The sequence below is a fragment of the Syngnathus acus genome, chromosome 9 (genome assembly GCF_901709675.1).
Source record: "Syngnathus acus chromosome 9, fSynAcu1.2, whole genome shotgun sequence".
Lineage (NCBI taxonomy): Eukaryota > Metazoa > Chordata > Actinopteri > Syngnathiformes > Syngnathidae > Syngnathus > Syngnathus acus.
In genome coordinates this window covers 5,599,874-5,617,754 of record NC_051094.1, presented here as the reverse complement: position 1 = coordinate 5,617,754, position 17,881 = coordinate 5,599,874, and the positions used below count along the sequence as shown (strand labels likewise).

General features: G+C 44.8%; 1 protein-coding gene and 1 long non-coding RNA gene across 2 annotated transcripts; one reads left to right on the top strand and one right to left on the bottom strand.

Annotated features, from left to right (window-relative positions):
* Positions 1–249: 249 nt before the first annotated feature.
* On the bottom strand, positions 250–14,061 carry loxhd1b (lipoxygenase homology domains 1b). The gene is made up of 43 exons (XM_037258077.1): positions 12,908–14,061; positions 12,719–12,833; positions 12,596–12,607; positions 12,434–12,514; positions 12,186–12,370; positions 12,018–12,116; positions 11,767–11,915; positions 10,847–10,970; positions 10,594–10,703; positions 10,327–10,467; positions 10,115–10,250; positions 9,837–9,997; positions 9,677–9,763; positions 9,415–9,550; positions 9,179–9,333; positions 8,913–9,073; positions 8,778–8,854; positions 8,517–8,713; positions 8,263–8,455; positions 7,894–8,054; positions 7,514–7,823; positions 6,848–6,999; positions 6,380–6,513; positions 6,160–6,305; positions 5,852–5,956; positions 5,652–5,780; positions 5,409–5,573; positions 5,071–5,252; positions 4,838–4,954; positions 4,600–4,762; positions 4,298–4,452; positions 4,005–4,214; positions 3,818–3,941; positions 3,540–3,748; positions 3,251–3,436; positions 3,046–3,173; positions 2,818–2,935; positions 2,557–2,734; positions 2,308–2,493; positions 2,076–2,246; positions 1,879–2,011; positions 1,645–1,800; positions 250–1,504 (listed from the first exon to the last, which is right to left on the bottom strand). Exons 1-43 carry the CDS (start codon positions 13,329–13,331, stop codon positions 1,024–1,026), a joined length of 6,942 nt encoding a protein of 2,313 aa, XP_037113972.1. The 5' UTR covers positions 13,332–14,061; the 3' UTR covers positions 250–1,023.
* LOC119126795 lies at positions 10,244–10,812 on the top strand. The gene is made up of 2 exons (XR_005098703.1): positions 10,244–10,429; positions 10,569–10,812. It is a non-coding gene; the product is annotated as an uncharacterized LOC119126795 (long non-coding RNA).
* Positions 14,062–17,881: the final 3,820 nt, after the last annotated feature.

The following is a 17,881-nucleotide window of genomic DNA, read 5'->3' as shown; positions in this document are numbered from 1 at the left end:
ACAATGTGGATTCTGATGATTATTATTAACCTGCCAGTGAAAAAGGGAAGTGGCCATCTTTGTACAACACACTGCTGTTTTGCTGTAACCGCGCAATGTTTTATGATCTTGAGTATTTTATAGAGAAGTAGAAGTATGTATCATCAATAATATGAAAGCAATAGCTAAATCATAATGAAGAATAACATTGATCAGTGATGAATATTGTGGAGACAAAAAAAAAAAAAGAACCTTTAGATTCACTCTGGGTGGATTTTTGTACTGTATTTATTACTAATGACAATGCAAAAAGTTGCATAGCTTAACCCAAACTGTTCTGTCTCTTTTTTATTTATTGTCTTGTATATGATCTTTTTCTATGTGTTTTTCAAATAAAACGCTTAAAATGCTGACGACAAATGCACCTTTTCTGATGCTTTCATTCACGGTCCCTGAATGAGAGTCTCAAAATGGCAGGAAACAATTTGTACACACATTCTCGGTCAAACTTATGAAAAATGTTAAAGCTAATAAATATACAGAGTCTGATAAAACATCAGAAATATTGAAAAAATATTTAAATGCTTTTTTAAAAAAAACATTGTACAGTTGGTGGAAGTAAATCTTTGCGCTCTCTCATTTGCATATGAATTTAATTTGCAAAAAATGTGACACTTTATTTACATGAAAGTGTAATGATAAACATTTATGATATTTGCTGTCAATAATAGGAAACATACTGATCAGATGGGTGTCCCCTTGGCACAAACTTACTATTAAATTTTAAACCCGAACCCTCACTTTGAAACCCTAACCATAGTATGAAACCCTACTTTGAAACCCTAACCCTAGTTTGAAACCTTACTTAGAAACCCTAACCCTAGTTTTAATAAGTGACAGGTTAACAGAACACAGTCACATCCCCAGAGGGTGTGCACACTTGTGCAAAACATTATCTCATTTTAGTTATACTTCCCCCACTGTAAAAGATTTGGAAACCTGGCATTTGAACACAGGGTGTGTAGACTTTTTCTATGGACCATACTAGTACTTGGGGTAGAGGATCCTCTCCATCCGGCCGTCGGCCTTGCCCTTGTCCAGCCACTTGGCGCACTGAAAGATGGTAGTGACCGAGTTGGCCATGTTGGTCACCTCCACGCACTCCAAAAACCATCCGTGGTTGGAGCCGCTGTTATCTTGCTCTACCTTGACTCTGAGCAGCTCCCCCAGATCCAGCATCTCTATCACAAAGCGATCCGTGCGGCCTCGCTCAAACAGATTATGGAACTTCTTGCGCAGGTGACGTCGGCCCGAGTCGCCGTTGACGCCGTAGATGGTGATGTGGACGTTGGCGTCCGTGCCGGCGTCCTTGATGTCGCCGGTGATGACGATGATCTTGTACTTGACGGGCACCAACTTGCGTACTTTGCTGGCAAAGCTCTCCACTGACTTGTAGCACTCGAAGTTCTGGAACTGATCCTTTTTGGATGCCAGGGGTACTCGGGCGTCACATTGGAAGAAATACCTGAGGGATGCCACTTCTACAATAAGCCTGCTGGTGCCTCTAGCACTGGACGCCTCATTAGGTACTACACCTCCGGGATCTAATGAGATCCAATGCAAGCCGAATTTGTGTATTATTGTGGTGCGTCTGATGTCACTCACTTGTTTCCCAGCTCTTTTTCGGTCACCACCACCTCTGCCACGTGCCAGGAGGATTCACTCTTCACCTTCTTTCCGTCTTTGGTGATGTGTCCGATGCAGATGCCGGCGATCTCGCCCACGTGCTTGGACGAGAACTCAAAGGTGTCGGTGGCACCGCTGTCAAGTAAGACCAAAAAAATTAAATAGATACGTCGGAGTGAATGCTGGCTGATTCGTTTGCGCTGAAAGACCAACCGTGTGAATTTGTGTTTTCTATTCTCCAGAACAAATTCCTTGGAGCGGGCTTTCCTTCCTTCCAGAACAATCCAAACGTTTTCATTGGTGGACGCGTCCTCGGTGTTTGCGGTGGTTATGGCAATTTCATATTCTGTTTGAAAGCAAATACACACCATCACATGGATGTTTTCTTCCTGTCATCCCAAGTCACTGACTTGTTTTGTCGCTGAGGTCCAAGGCGTCATTGCTGGCACACGCCAGCTCCCTGATGATCTGGCCGTCGTCTTCGTTTTTAGCCAACCAGCGGTCACACGGGAACCTGAACGTTTGATCCATACTCTCATCTTTAATGTCGATATAGTCCAGGTGCCAGGCGGGTGCCACACCTTTTACCCAAAAAAAGATTTGCTCATCTGCGCAATCCGATGAGATATTACCCATCGTTACCTTTGTTGTCGTGCCACACTCGCACTTTGGAAAGCTCGCCCAGACTGAGCATGTCGGGGAAGCGGAACACGTCTCTCATTTTGCGCTCAAACTTATTCCTGTTGGCGCTCTCCTTCAGCGGTAGCGTCCCCGCGTCGCCAAACTCCCCAAACACAATCAGGCACACGTTGGCGTCCGTGCCAGCGCCTGAGTAGAGTGGTGACTATTTATAGTTCAATTGATTTGACATCTTTGATAAAGTCATCTCACCTGTGACATCACTGGTCTGGACTTGGATGACATAAGTGGTTTTCTCCACCATCTCCTCCTCATCCACCACAGCCGCCAGCTCGCACACTCGAGTCCTTCTGGGACCTTTGCTCTTTGACAGCCAGTTCTCATAGGTGAACGTGTACACCTCCTCGGTGGTCAGGTTCCGCAACAGGATCTGGATTTGAAAAAATAATTTCCCTGCAAACCGTAGGGGACTAACGATGTGTTTGGGCTATCATTTCCTTATTCGGAAGTTACCCTGTCGAGGAACCAATCTGGACGACTGCCGCTGCCATCAATCCTCACTCGTATCTTCTTGAGAGGAGCAATGTCGTCGACTTCCAGGGTGAATGTGTCCTCTTGGCCTCTCTCAAACCTGCGCGACATTATTTCAAAGGAGACATATTCTGTGACAAGTTTTGATATCGATGAAAACATGGGACTTCGTTATCTTTATCATTAGCGCAATTTTACCACGACACTGACCTGTCCTCATTCTTGGGCAGGAGAATTTCCTCTGTGCTCCCATTGGCTCCAAACACAGTCAGGAAAATGTTGGTGTCCGTGCCGGCGTACTGCGTGTCGCCCGTGACAACCGTGGTGGAATAAATCACCTACACAAACAGGTGGATTTTCCTCATCATGGATTCTCCACTTATGGAGACACGCTGTCGTAGCGGCCGCCACTCACTTTGCGGTTGATGCTGATGGTGCCGGCGTCCAGCACGTTGAACAGTCGGACGGTGAGACCGTCCCCCCTGTCTTTGGCCAGCCAGCACTTGCATAAGAAGCTGTACTTGATGCCTTTGGTGGGCACGCCGATCGCCAGCTCGTCCACCAACCAGCAGCTCTCCGGCGTGGCGCCGTTGTGGCCGAGCTAAAGAAGGGAAAGCCAAATTCATTTTGGATGTTCATATCTATCAAGGTGCTGCTGCTGTGTGTTTGAAATACAAGAGGAGACCAAAGTCCCGTCTTCTCACTTCCACCCTCTTGATCTCTCCCACGTCGGTTCCATAGCACACAAAATGCTCCATGCTGCCAGCTGCGAAGGATTTCTTCCCATCTGGCAGATCCAGCCACAGCCGATCCGTCTCCAGGTCTCCTGGGCCGATGATGATGACGTAGACCCTGGCGGTGGTGCTGGCATCTCGCTCCAGCCCGGTGGACAGAGTGAAGTGATAAGGGATGACTGGAAAGCCGCACAAGAAAAACGTTGTGTAAAAATGCTACAATGGAGTGATTTAATTTTCATCCTTACTTGGCCCTTCTTCCACCACTGCCATTTTCTTCTTCTTCTTTTTATTTGCATTGCGATCCAGTCCCATTTTAGCATGAGCCATCTTCTTGGAATTTGGATCAGTGTTTCTTTCACCTTCATAACCCTGAAATGGAAACATGGGTATTGATTGTTTGTGTGTTGTTTTGCCTCGTCATATTTAGTGAACCTTAACAAAGAAGGTCCTCTCCAAGCGTTTGTCCTCCTTCTTCTTTGACAGCCAGCGCTCACACAAGAACATGTAAACCTCCTCCGTGTCCACATCCAGCACCTCCACCTGATCCAGATACCAGTCAGCCCCCATCATGGAGTTGTCATGACGAATCCGAATCTTAAAGACTTGGCCAAGGTCGACCGCTTCAATGGTGAATTTATCCACCTAGAAACCAGCCAGCATTAAAAGGTGACGTCAACTCCCCCTCTCTCCCCCCCTCCCTCCCTTGCAGTATCACACTCTAATACCTCTCCTCTCTCAAACTTGTTCCTGTTGTTGTCAGATCTGGACAATTTGCGCTCTCCCGTGTCCCCGAGGTCTCCATAGATGGTGAGGAAGACGTTGGCATCCGTTCCTGCTTTGTACATGTCACCAGTGCGCACGGACACCTGGTACTGGTGAGCTGGCAGGGGGCAGTGAACAGAAAGAAAAAGATTTTTGTTCTACACTACTGTAGAATCTATTTTCTATACCGCTTGTCCCCACGGGGTTCGCGGGCATGCTGGAGGTTATCCCAGCAGTCATCGGGCAATAAATATTTAAAGCTCACTTTCCAAAGCATCCTCCACCTCGGTTTCGGTGCGCTTCAGCGTGCCCCCCTTGAGCAGTTTCTCTGTAATGATGTCCGACGGGACCAGCTCTCTCACCGTCTCCCCGTCATCCTCGGATTTGGCCAACCAGCGCTCACACGGGAAAATGGTCGTCTCCGAACCCTGCCGAGTAAATATGGCCCAAAGTGTGTCATTCGATTTAAGAGTGCGTTTATGGACAGTTTTGTTTTGTGCTACCTTTCCTTTCCTCAGCAGGCGTCTGATCTCAACTCTGTCGAGGTGCCACCCAGGATTGGAGCCCCTGTTGTCGTGACCGACTCGGATCTTTTCGATGATGTCGCCGACGTCTTCTAACTAGCACAGAGTACATAGAGTAGGTTTAAAAAGTCTACACACCCGTTTGAATGTCAAGTTTTGCGAGACTAAAAAAGCTTTTGATTCAAGTGACCCTTAATTTAAATTGAAGCTACCTCCACTATGAACATGTCCTCAGCTCCCCTCTCAAAGTACAGCCGCCTCTCCCTCTTGTTGACGCATAGATGCTTCTGCAGAGTGCAAACTCCTTTCTGGCCATACAAAACGATGAACACATCCGCATCTGTCCCCGCGCCGAACACGTCGCTGGTGTAGATCTTCAGCTCGTAGGGCACAACTGACAGGTCAAAAGACAACGGACAAAGGGTTTGTTGTGGAGGCATGATTGCTCACTGGCCAATACATTAGGTACATTAGGTACTGGCTCCCCAGAAAAGAGCGCATACATTTCAAGATCTTTGTCACCACATATAAGGCCCTAAACAACACTCACACGGTGCGTACAGCTCAGTCTGTAACTCGGCTGGATAAAGATCCCTCACTATGGCGCCGTCGTCCTCTCCTCTGTCCAACCAGCGACCGCACGGGAAGCGCAGCCTCAGACCCTGGGAGGGGGCGTCAATCTCCACCCAGTCTAAGAACCAACCGGGTGAACCTCCTGTAAAGAGTAAAAAAAAAAAATCTCAAATTCTATCCGCATTGGTCATCATCACAGATGGCTTTTGTTTTCCCGCACCTGAGTTGTCATGACCAATACGAAGCTTTTCCAACTCGCCCAAGTCCACAGCCTCCACAATGAACTCGTTGATGGCGCCCTGCTCGAACTTGTTCTTGTAGTTCTTACAGGCCTTCAGGTTGATGATACCTGTCGATAAGACAAATCTCAATCTCGGGGAGTTGAAAACAACACCCTGGAACCTTGACGATTTTGCTCACCCGTGTCATCATTCTCTCCAAATAATGAGACAAAGACATTAGCGTCGGTTCCCGAGTACTTCTTTTCTCCAGTTTTTATTTTTATTGTGTATGTAGTCGACATAGCTGAAAGAAAAATGAAAGCTCAAATCAAGGATTTGTGAAACCGATTTTAGCAGTGAAGAGATGTTTATGGCAAAACAAATAATTGTTGTCAGAATATGACTGGCCACTATTTTAAGAGGGTGACAATGGGTTTGACAAAGAGGCAGTGTCCTCTTTTATCTTTCTCTCCTGCATCAACTGAGGCAGCATTAGAAATGAGTTACCTTTCTGCTCGAGCCCCAGAGTAGCGCCGCCTCCCTCCTCATCCTCATCCTTCTTCATGAAGGCCTCGTCCACAGGAACCAGCTCTCTCGCGATCTGCCCGTCATCCTCATCCACGGCGAGCCAGCGATTACACGGGAAGTAGTACCTGAAAAGCCACAAAAGGCCGCAAATTTTAAAAAGCCTAAACGAGTAAATAAAGTTCGGGTGAATTCCACCCACGTAACATCATCCTTTGTGTCCACTATCTCCACACGATCCAGATACCACGATGAATACGACCGCGTGTTGTCATGACGGATCCGAAGCTTCTTCAGAGGACCCAAATCAATCGCTGTCACGATAAACACGTCCTCCTGCAACATAATTATAGTGGCTGGAATATTTACTTTCCATACAAAAGTTCTTTATATGCTAATCTCGCCTGTGATGGATAAGAAAGAAACTCGCTGTAATTGGGTGGGAGCATTTATGTTCCTGGAACAAGGGTGATGGCGGGATGAATAATTCATGCGAAGGATTCAAGTAATGAGTAAAAGCAGGACAGGTTCAGCGACACAGTAGATGCGCCTCAGCTTCTCTCAGTCACGGCTGGCTTGCTTATTTTAGGAGAATGTCGGTCTTGTTGGAGATAAAACGCTGCTTAATTTGCAGCACAGACAACATTCTGAGAAAGATGAGACGGCGTACCTCGCCTCGTTCGAATTTGTTGATGTTGTCGGAGTTGTTGAGATAACGCTCTCCGGTGTCTCCGTTCTCGCCGTAAATATTAATGAAGACGTCGGCGTCGCTCCCGGCTCCCAGCACGCCACCCGTGAAGACGCACACTTCGTAGGTGTTAACTACCAGACAATGGAGGGGATGAATTACTAACCCCTAATTAACCTTCTGGCCTACACTGTTGGCAGTAAACAGTGTCAAAACAAGACAGGCGTTCTTTCTATACAGCAATATGTGACTGTAAAGGTCTGAAATGTCAGTACGAAAGCGAAATCATTCGTGACGTAAACTTATGTATAGTTAAGTCATTACGATTTAAGTCTGTATGTGTTACCTTGTCAATGTAAACGGCTTAAGGCACAGGTGTCAAACTCAAGGCCAGGGGGTCAGATACGGCCCGCCACATCATTTTATGAGGCCCGCGAAGACAAATTGTGCATCAAATCCGTGTGTCATTACTAGAATTGCAAATTGTCCTCACTTTTAATAATATATTTAATTTTAAATATTTGACCCGTTTTTACTCGTCTGATTTGAAAACGAGTTGTCAGTTTGTTTTGTAGCCGAGAGAAGCTATGACTACATTGCGGCCCGCGAAAAAAATGAGTTTGACATCCCTGGTTTGCAGTGTTTTACCTTCTAGTTCTTCAGCTCCGTCAGGCAGCAGCTCCACCTGCAGCTCACCATCCTCTTCTGAGCGGGCCAACCAACGCGAGCAGGGGAAACGATACGTTACCACCACCTCCTGCATTTCCTCCGCCCCTTCCTCATCCTCATCCTTCTTCTTTTTCTTCTTTTTCTTATCCTCCTTCTTTTTCTCCTTGGGCATCATAACCATTGCGAGGTGCTTGACCTCCACCGTGTCCAGCAACCAGCCAGATCCGACACCCGAGCCGTCGTGGCCGATGCGGATCTTGAACACTTTGCCCACGTCTTTGGCCTCGATCTTGAGAAGCAGCATTGATTCTGGTTATTCTTTTTTTTTCACACTTTTAAGCAGAGGTGACAAAGGTCACCTTGAATATGTCTGTGGAGCGCCTCTCAAAATCGTTGGACCGGCTGTCAAGCCCGATGACCTCTGTCTTCCCTTTGCTGCCGTAAATCTGAATAAACACTTTGGCGTTGGTGCCGGCAAACATCTCATCCCCGGTCACTAATGTTACTTCATAGTTGATCACTGGAAAGAAAGAATGACGCATTTTAATTGTGTCTAAGTTCAACCAGTCTCAACAACTGTTTCTTTGTCATCTAATTATGGCAATGCATTAACATTCCAGTATTTTATTCATTTTGGTGTTTTTCTACGATAACCGCCTAATAAGAAACCAACAAATATAACAAAACAAAATGGCCGACTCCCGCATCAATGTAAATGTGTTTCATACGTTGTTGCGTGTCCAGGATCTCGCTGGGGTAAATCTCCACCTCCGTCTTCCCGTCGGCTTCCCCCTTGGAGAGCCAGCGATGGCATGGGAACATGTAGTGCTTTCCATTCACGGGGACCAAGATCTGAACGCTGTCCAGAAACCAGCCAGCCCGCATGCCTTCATTGTTATGGCCTATCATCAGGCGGTTGATCTGGAGTGAAAGATCAAACCAAGATGGGGATTGTGGCATTCCATACGAGAACATGTCTCACCTGTCCAATATCTGAAGTCTCTACGGTGAAGACGTCAATGCGACCCGTCTCAAAGTAGTTACTCAGGTTGTTGTCAGAGACCACCAGCATCATTTTACCGGTGTCACCTTTGTCCCCGTAGAGTTTGACATAGACCGTGGAGTCCGAGCTGCCTCCAGGAATCTTGCCAGTCTTCACCGCGACGTGATAGCCAACATCTGGAGCGAGCACGGTGTCAAGAAGCACAGACTCCTCATGTAAGTCAAAAGTTGCCTTTCTTACTGTAAAGACGCTGGCCGTCCGATAACGGGACTAACTCTCGAACGATCTGTCCATCGTCTTCATTGCGATCCAGCCATCTGCACAAGGTATGCGTGAAAGGGTTTTGTAACAGCAATACTGATGTCAACCTCTCACCTCTTGCAGGGGAACTCGATGGCGTGCGCCTCAGCTTGTCCTTCCTCTCTCACCACGACTTTCTCTAGAAACCAGCCGCAGCCTCCGCCTTTGCCGTCGTGCCCGATCCTCACCCTGCGAATTTGACCGATGGCGACGGCCTCGATGACGAACTCGTCCGGCTGAGGACGGCACAGCACAACAGTGCTATCAACACCCTGGTTCATTCATAATTCCGCCGGTGATGATGACTCGGAGTCTTGGTGGTAGCCGCCGCATTCACTCACATTCCCTTTCTCAAACTTGTTGATGTTATTTTTGCAGTTGACCAGCGCTCGATCTCCCGTGTCGCCGTGCTCGCCGATGAGATTGAGAAAAACCGACGCGTCCGTACCACTGCCGCCGATGGTCCCAGTGCAAACGGTCACTCTGTACTTTATCACTGCAAAACACCGTATCCAGTCAGTCTCTTACCAGATGTCAAATTCAGGTCCAGGAAGTACATTTAAAAAAAAATACATACAAGGCAGTGGGTCAGCAATTTGCCGGCCCATGGCAGGAAGCTCTCTCACCACCTCGTTATCGTCTTCATTCGTGTCCAGCCAACGCTCACAAGGAAAATTATATTTATCCTTTGTTAGTGTTTTCATTAGCGTTGCCTAAAAACAACAAATGGATGCAAATGTGTTCACGGGAAGCAAAAACTCCTTGAGAGTCATCTATGCACAAGTAAATGAGAAGCTATGACTATTTTTTGATTGTTAGATTTCTTAGCTACGCCTCACCTTACTTAGATGCCATCCCGCAAAAGGATTTCTCTTCTGATGCCAGATACGCAGTTTGGTCAAAATTCCCAAATCAGGCAGCTCCACCTGTAGCAGAGAAGCTGCGATCAAGCCAATGAGCCTTGCAGCACTTTGTGAGCGTTTCATCGAATGGACTTACCACAAACTTGTCCACTTGTCCTCTCTCAAAATTATCGGTTTTGTTGTCTAGTCTGATCTCATCCGACTTGCCCTTGTCTCCGTACGCCTGGAAATAAATATCTGCGTCGCTTCCGGCATTGGCCAGGTCGGACGTCCAGACCCACAAGGACCAGGGATGCTCTAGAGGACAACCGCATCACTGAGCGTTGTTTGTTTTGAATTCATCTGTTGCCACGAACTGAAGGCCGGAAGCAAACGGGACCCTATTTTTGTTTTAGGACGAAAGATTGAACCAACTTTTTTGCCGTCTCTGCCTGAGTGAGACCATCTCGTAGAGTTCTCGTTCAATCAGTCCGTCTCCTTCCTTCTCGTCCAGCCATTTAGAGCACGGGAAGGTCTGCTCGATGCCCGTGAATGGACAGTAAACCACCACCTGCAAAACAAGCAACATCAGGCCTTTAAAAAAAGGAGCTCACACTTTATTTTTTTTGTCTTTGGATGTTTTTTACCTTGTCACAGTACCAGCCGGCACTGACCCCGTCGTTGTCATGTCCGATGGTGACCCTGCTGAGCGGGCTGAGAAGCGCGGCGATCTCCACGTTGAAGATGTCGGTAAGACCACGCTCAAATTTGCCTCCTTCCAAAAACACCTGAACGGTAAAATGATCTCTCGGTTCGGCTTTTTTTTTTTTTTTTTTTTTTTTTAAACAGAATCCACATCCAGTAGTGATGACGCATCACCAAAACCAAGCAAGCAAGAGAGTAATGGACGGAACCTTGCCGCTATTCTTCAAGCCTTTGCTGCCATGCATCACGACGTGGATTTTGGAGTTGGTCCCAGCTCCTCGGATGTCTCCGGTTACAATCTGGACGTTGTACACGATCCCTGAGAGAAATAGTTACATGTGTGACGACCTGCCGTGTCACTATGGTTCACAGAACTGGAAGCAACAACATTAAATAATCATGGCGGCTTTGTTGTAGCAAGTAAAATATTTGTTATTCAGCTGATTTTTTTTTTTCTCTTACCTGTGGGTTGGCTTCCTCCCACTAAAATATCTCTCTGTATCTTGCCATCGTCCTCATCGATGGCAAACCATCGACTGACAGGAAATTCATACACTAGTTTGTTTCCCAGATCATCCACGACCACCTTTGAATAACAACAGCAACGAGAACAACATCCTTACGGTAGTTGGACAATGAATGAGAGAGAGAGAGACTTAGGATGGGCGAGTGAATTAATTGCTCACAGAAATTTCGCATTATCAAACATTTATTCCCCCCCACCCCCCTGAATCCCACAGGACACTAAAGTTTGAGCAAAACAGGCTGCCATGACTGCCGGGAACATCATTTTAAAGGTAAATGTAGCTTTGGTGTCAGTCAACAGTGCAAATCTACCAATTTTGTTTGTCTGCTTGATGGAAGTTAATCCCTTAATGGGGAAGGGTTTCTCTTTACATGTTGGCTAGGATGACATCATGCGCATGCCACCTGTGTGTGTGTGTGTGTGTGTGTGTGTGTGTGTGTGTGTGTGTGTGTGTGTGTGTGTGTGTGTGTGTGTGTGTGTGTGTGTGTGTGTGTGTGTGTGTGTGTGTGTGTGTGTGTGTGTGTGTGTGTGTGTGTGTGTGTGTGTGTGTGTGTGTGCGTGCATGCATGAATGCTATAGTTGAGCTCATGTAGTTGAATAAGTGACTCAGATGAGAGGACTGAAAGGAAATAAGAGGATCACAAATCTTAAGTGCCTTTACATAGGCAGACTGAAGTGCAGTATGTGCACTCTTTTTTATTATGGTGATTTATATTATTTTTATATTTTATCTCTTATATTATATTTTTATATTTATTTAAATATCGACAATATTATATTTTTATTTTATCAGTTACACCAAGTATATATTTTTTTCTTACTACGTTTTATTTTTTTTTAAATGGGTGTGCTCTACCTTGTCTACAAACCATCCCGCAGAAGAGCCGTTGTTATTATGGCCGATAGTGATCTTCCTCACTTTCCCCAAATTCGGTGCTTCAATGGTAAATTTGTCCTCGGTGCCTTTCTCAAAGTTGTTTTTGTCAGTATTCAGTAGCCTTTCCCCTAAAACAAGCGCACAATTATTTAGAACGGCCACTCTATAAACTCTTGTAAAAGTTAACAAATATATGCAACAAAGAACAACCTTTGATTCATTCCCCTTACCTGTATCTCCAAACTCTCCAAAGATATTAATGAAGACATCAGCATCTGTTCCGCTACCTTTTATATCTGCAGTGAATACGCTGACCATGTACTTATTATCTACAAAATGATCAAAACATTATAAAATGTCGGATTTCACCTGAATGTATCGTTGTCAGTCTTGCTTACATTTGGGCATGTCCATGGGGTCGGCGGTGCCCAGTAGATCTCGAACGAAAAGGCGATCCCCTTCCGCTTTACTGAGCCAGTTATTACAAGCAAAGTAGTACCTCAGGTGAGGCCTGATCACGTCGGTCACCACCACCCTGTCCAAGAACCAGCTAGCGTTCAGGCCCGTGTTGTCGTGCTCAATCCTGAAGTCAAGACAAGACATAAGCAGTTGTTGTGGTTATGACACAAATTGCGCCTTCGCTTACCGTATTTTCTTCAAGGAGCCAACATTGTGGGTTCTTATTCTGAACACATCTGTTTTGTCTCTCTCAAATGCAGTGCGACTCCTGGAAAGGTGGAAATGTCCAATTAGCATCGGGAAAATAAAAAAAATCACTCTAAAATCCACCACCACAAGAGCAACATACCTTTTCTCTGTGCTGTTGGGGTAAAATAAAGGACACATGAGTCGGATTCAAAATATATAGCGCAACACCTGGTGACGGGCAAAAAAAAAAAATTCAAAATCCCCCTTTGTGAGAGGAACTCACTTGCTAGCCAGATGGACTTTGGGAGTAATACCGAATTCTCCAAAGAGAGTGACAAAGACATTTGCATCTGTGCCTGCTCCTCTCTCATCGCCCGTGACGGTCACCACTTCATATACTGAGAAAGTGAACAGACAATAAATGTGTGCCTTTTACAGTGTGTGATTCAAAAACTGGATGTCGAGAACATACCTTTCTTTTTGTGGTACTCATCTTCATAGTTCTCCACCATTTCTGCCTGGTAATTCCGAAGCTCACACTCATAGATTTCCACGTAATTTTCCACCTTCTTCTTTTTGCCTTTTGTCTTCTTGCTGTCCTCATTGCTGTTCATGGATCCTTTCTTCTTCGTGTCCTTTTTCTTCTTCTTCCCATCCTCCTCATCATGTTGTTCCTCTTTCTCAGAGTCCTTTTTGGATTTTTTATCCTTGGAGCCCATCTTGTCTTTGGAAGGCCGACTTGATGCTTTCTTAGTGGTCGCGATCACATCTGGAAGATTGCTCGCTCTCTTGTTGTCTTCATCATCTGTGCTCTGCGACTGATCACTGAGATCATCCTTTCTTGCTGTTTTACTTTTCTTTTTCTTAGCTTTGTCTTCAACTTGTTCTTTTGTCATGTTGCATGTTACATCAGAGCTAAAGCCTTCCTCACTGTCCTTCTGCTGCTTTTTCTTCTTCCTCCGATCTCCAGACTTCCCTTCTGACTTTTCCTCTTGGTCTTCCGAAGCAGATCCTCAGCGTCTTCGTCATCCACATCTTTGGTTTCCTCCCCCACTCTCTGCTTTGTTTTTTTCTTCTTTGTGGGCATCTTTAATTTATGTACTACCCTGAAACCGATTCCTGTGTCTTGCGGTGAAACTTGATGAAACTGACCTGTGAATGCACATGAGTGACCCAAAGGTCTGCAAGTCTGACTGGAGGTTCCTGGCCTGTGCTGTGCTGGCGGAAACTGGGGAAGACCAGTCACCGTAAAAAACATGGTGTCACCTCATTAAAAATGATCATCTTTAAGGAAGTGACATGACTGAGGTGGGAGCAGCCAACTCCTTAAGTGTCAAGAGAAAATATCGACAATTAGATCTGGGGTAATTCACCCAACAAAAAAAAAACCTAATGTGTACTGATTGAAAGGTGAAAATTACGATTATAGGAGTGTTGGCTCGTGAGTGAACGATTCGTTCAAAAGACCGAATATTTTCAGTGAACGAGAGTGACCGAATCGCTTCCTAAAGTGAGTCCTTCTTTTTTCAGTTCATATGACTTCAACCAGTAGGTGTCGGTAATGCCCATTGAAGCTGGTGCCACCTCGCCGTAAAACAAAGGAAGAAGAAAATGACGTAACTTCCTGTTCACGAACGAGTCGTTCCCGTTCATCAACGAACGAACGAATGAATGAGTAGAATGAACTGGAGTGATTCGCATTTCCAGTTCATCGCGAGAACGGATCAGTGAGGGAACGAATCCTGACTCCCATTCGCGAACGAGTCAATGGGTCAACTGCCTTCCTTCCCGTGCATCAACGGATCAGTCAGTGAACGTGTTGCGTCTCCCTCTTGGCGTGGACTATGTAAGCCAGAATGTAGATTTACGATTTACCAAGGAAAGAAAGAACCACTCACTGAATCACCACTTCTTTTATGCGCGTTTTCTCCAAGCTAACGGCGAACTTTATTGCATGAAGGGATGCGCCGTTATGCAACAACGGGGAGATGATGCTTCTCTTTGGCTAATCTTGATTTTATAACACTTATAGTAGTTTTTAAATAACGTGTATGCATATATACGCCTAAATATTGTTATCCAATATATCTACTGCAATTTCACATTGGATTGCTGGTTTGAAATTTACTTTTAATATTATTATTATTATTATTATATTTTTGTTTTTGTTTTAAAGAAACATTTATGTTAAAACTTGTCTGGTGTTTTATTCCTTGTTTTTATATTCGCCAATTAAAACATAAAAATCAGACATTTGGTTAACTGGTGTATATGACAATATGTGTTTTGCGTTGTTATATGAGTTGGTGCCCCCCAAAATAACAATTGTCGGCATAACGGATTTTATATATTTTTTTTTCAACCTTGTGTTCAAACACATTCGGCAACACCATCAACTACAATCCAACAAATACAAAATTAAAACATCAATGTCGACAGAACGTCTGTCGGCTGGCATAGCAGCGACGCTGTCTGTCACTCACTCGTGAATCTTCGCGAACGAACCTGAAAATGGCGGTGTACCTAATAGAGTAAAAAAAAAAAAAAAGAAGAAATAAATAAGAAAGTGTAGTGAACGATTCTTTTGAACAAATCTTTTCAGTGAACCGATTCTAGATTCAGTTCACTTCAAACTGGAATGCACATCACTAGTACAAAAGAGTGCAGACGGCCAATCTCTGCCATGTCGAAATAGCCGACTGGTTAATGACACGGGCTCTTGCTCGGTATGAACCTGGTTCGATCCCACATATACCCGAATGTGATTTTAGAATTGGAACCTCGCTTTGTATACATATGCAAACAAATGCAAGTATTTATGTGTAAATACATAAGGTGGCCCCGCCCCCAAGTCGGCCGAGAGAAAACCAATGGATCACGCCCACTACTTAGGGGGCGGGGTGAAATCCAATAGTGTAGGACACTCCATGAGGTACACCGCCATTTTCAGGTGTACCTAATAACAGGCCACTTCATTAGGGAAAAATCATGGTCAAAGCTTAAATGAAAGTGAAAAGTGCCACACCCGCCCTCACCCCCACTTTCTGATTGGCTGTTTGATCTGTGACGTCACTTGGAAACTGCATTGGAAACTGCACCTTTGACCATGATATTTCCTCAATAAAGTGGCCTGTCAAGCTCTAGTCCTCTGGGCCGCATTCCAACATGTTTTCCAAGATTCCCTCGTTAAGTGCACCTGCGTGAAAAGTTTTAGCTCGTGCAGACGTGAAAATGACCAAAAACTTTTCACGCAGGTGCGCTTAACGAGGGCATCACACGGACACTCCATTAGGTACACCGCCATTTTCAAGTGTACCTAATAACAGGCCACTTTATTAGGGAAATATCATGGTCAAAGGTCACAGGTGTCAAGCGCTAGTCCTCGGGGCCACGTTCCAATATGTTTTCCAAGTTACCCTCGTTAAACACACCTGCGTGAAAAGATTTTGGTCATTTTTACGTTCTGCAGGAGCTAAAACTTTTCACGCAGGTGCGCTTAACGAAGGAATCACACGGACACTCCATTAGGTACACCGCCATTTTCAAGTGTACCTAATAACAGGCCACTTTATTAGGGAAATATCATGGTCAAAGGTCACAGATGTCAAGCTCTAGTCCTCTGGGCCGCATTCCAACATGTTTTCCAAGATTCCCTCGTTAAGTGCACCTGCGTGAAAAGTTTTAGCTCCTGCAGACGTGAAAATGACCAAAAACTTTTCACGCAGGTGCGCTTAACGAGGGCATCACACGGACACTCCATTAGGTACACCGCCATTTTCAAGTGTACCTAATAACAGGCCACTTTATTAGGGAAATATCATGGTCAAAGGTCACAGGTGTCAAGCTCTAGTCCTCGGGGCCACGTTCCAATATGTTTTCCAAGTTACCCTCGTTAAACACACCTGCGTGAAAAGATTTTGGTCATTTTTACGTTCTGCAGGAGCTAAAACTTTTCACGCAGGTGCGCTTAACGAAGGAATCACACGGACACTCCATTAGGTACACCGCCATTTTCAAGTGTACCTAATAACAGGCCACTTTATTAGGGAAATATCATGGTCAAAGGTCACAGATGTCAAGCTCTAGTCCTCTGGGCCGCATTCCAACATGTTTTCCAAGATTCCCTCGTTAAGTGCACCTGCGTGAAATGTTTTAGCTCCTGCAGACGTGAAAATGACCAAAAACTTTTCACGCAGGTGCGCTTAACGAGGGCATCACACGGACACTCCATTAGGTACACCGCCATTTTCAAGTGTACCTAATAACAGGCCACTTTATTAGGGAAATATCATGGTCAAAGGTCACAGGTGTCAAGCGCTAGTCCTCGGGGCCACGTTCCAATATGTTTTCCAAGTTACCCTCGTTAAACACACCTGCGTGAAAAGATTTTGGTCATTTTTACGTTCTGCAGGAGCTAAAACTTTTCACGCAGGTGCGCTTAACGAAGGAATCACACGGACACTCCATTAGGTACACCGCCATTTTCAAGTGTACCTAATAACAGGCCACTTTATAAGGGAAATATGGTCAAAGGTCACAGGCGTCAAGCTCTAGTCCTCGGGGCCGCGTTCCAATATGTTTTCCAAGTTACCCTCGTTAAACACACACAACCGATTCTAAAGATTCAGTTCACTTAAAAGAACTGGAATGCACATCACTAGTACAAAACAGTGCAAGTAATTGTAGGTTGCCGGTTGAAATAGCTGACTGGTTAGTGACTCGGACTCTTGCTCGGTAAGAACTTGGTTCGATCCCAGATGCGAGAAAACACCTAGATGTGGTTTTGTTGTGCAATTAACCCTTTATTTATTTTTTTTTTTTTTACCTCGTGTAGTGTACCTATTGAAGTGTTCATGAGGTGTACCTACACATATTGTCATATGAAGCACTTAACCAAATGTCTGATTTTTATGTTTTAACTGGCGAATATAAAAACAAGGAATAAAACACCAGACAAGTTTTAACAAATGTTTATTAAAAATAATAATATTAAAAGTAAATTTCAAACCAGCAATCCAATGTGAAATTGCAGTAGATATATTGGATAACAATATTTAGGCGTATATATGCATACACTACTATAAGTGTTATAAAATCAAGATTACCCAAAGAGAAGCATAATCTCCCCGTTGTTGCATAACGGCGCATCCCTTCATGCAATAAAGTTCGCCGTTAGCTTGGAGAAAACGCGCATAAAAGAAGTGGTGATTCAGTGAGTGGTTCTTTCTTTCCTTGGTAAATCGTAAATCTACATTCTGGTTTACATAGTCCACGCCAGGAGGGAGACGCAACAAGTTCATTGACTGATCCGTTGATGCACGGGAAGGAAGGCAGCAGTCAAAAAATATAACTACAACTCTTACTACGTTTTTGAAAAGCAAATTCATCGTACATTAATAGTAATTTTAGTACATAAAGGTGAACAAAAATGAAAGGCTATATTATT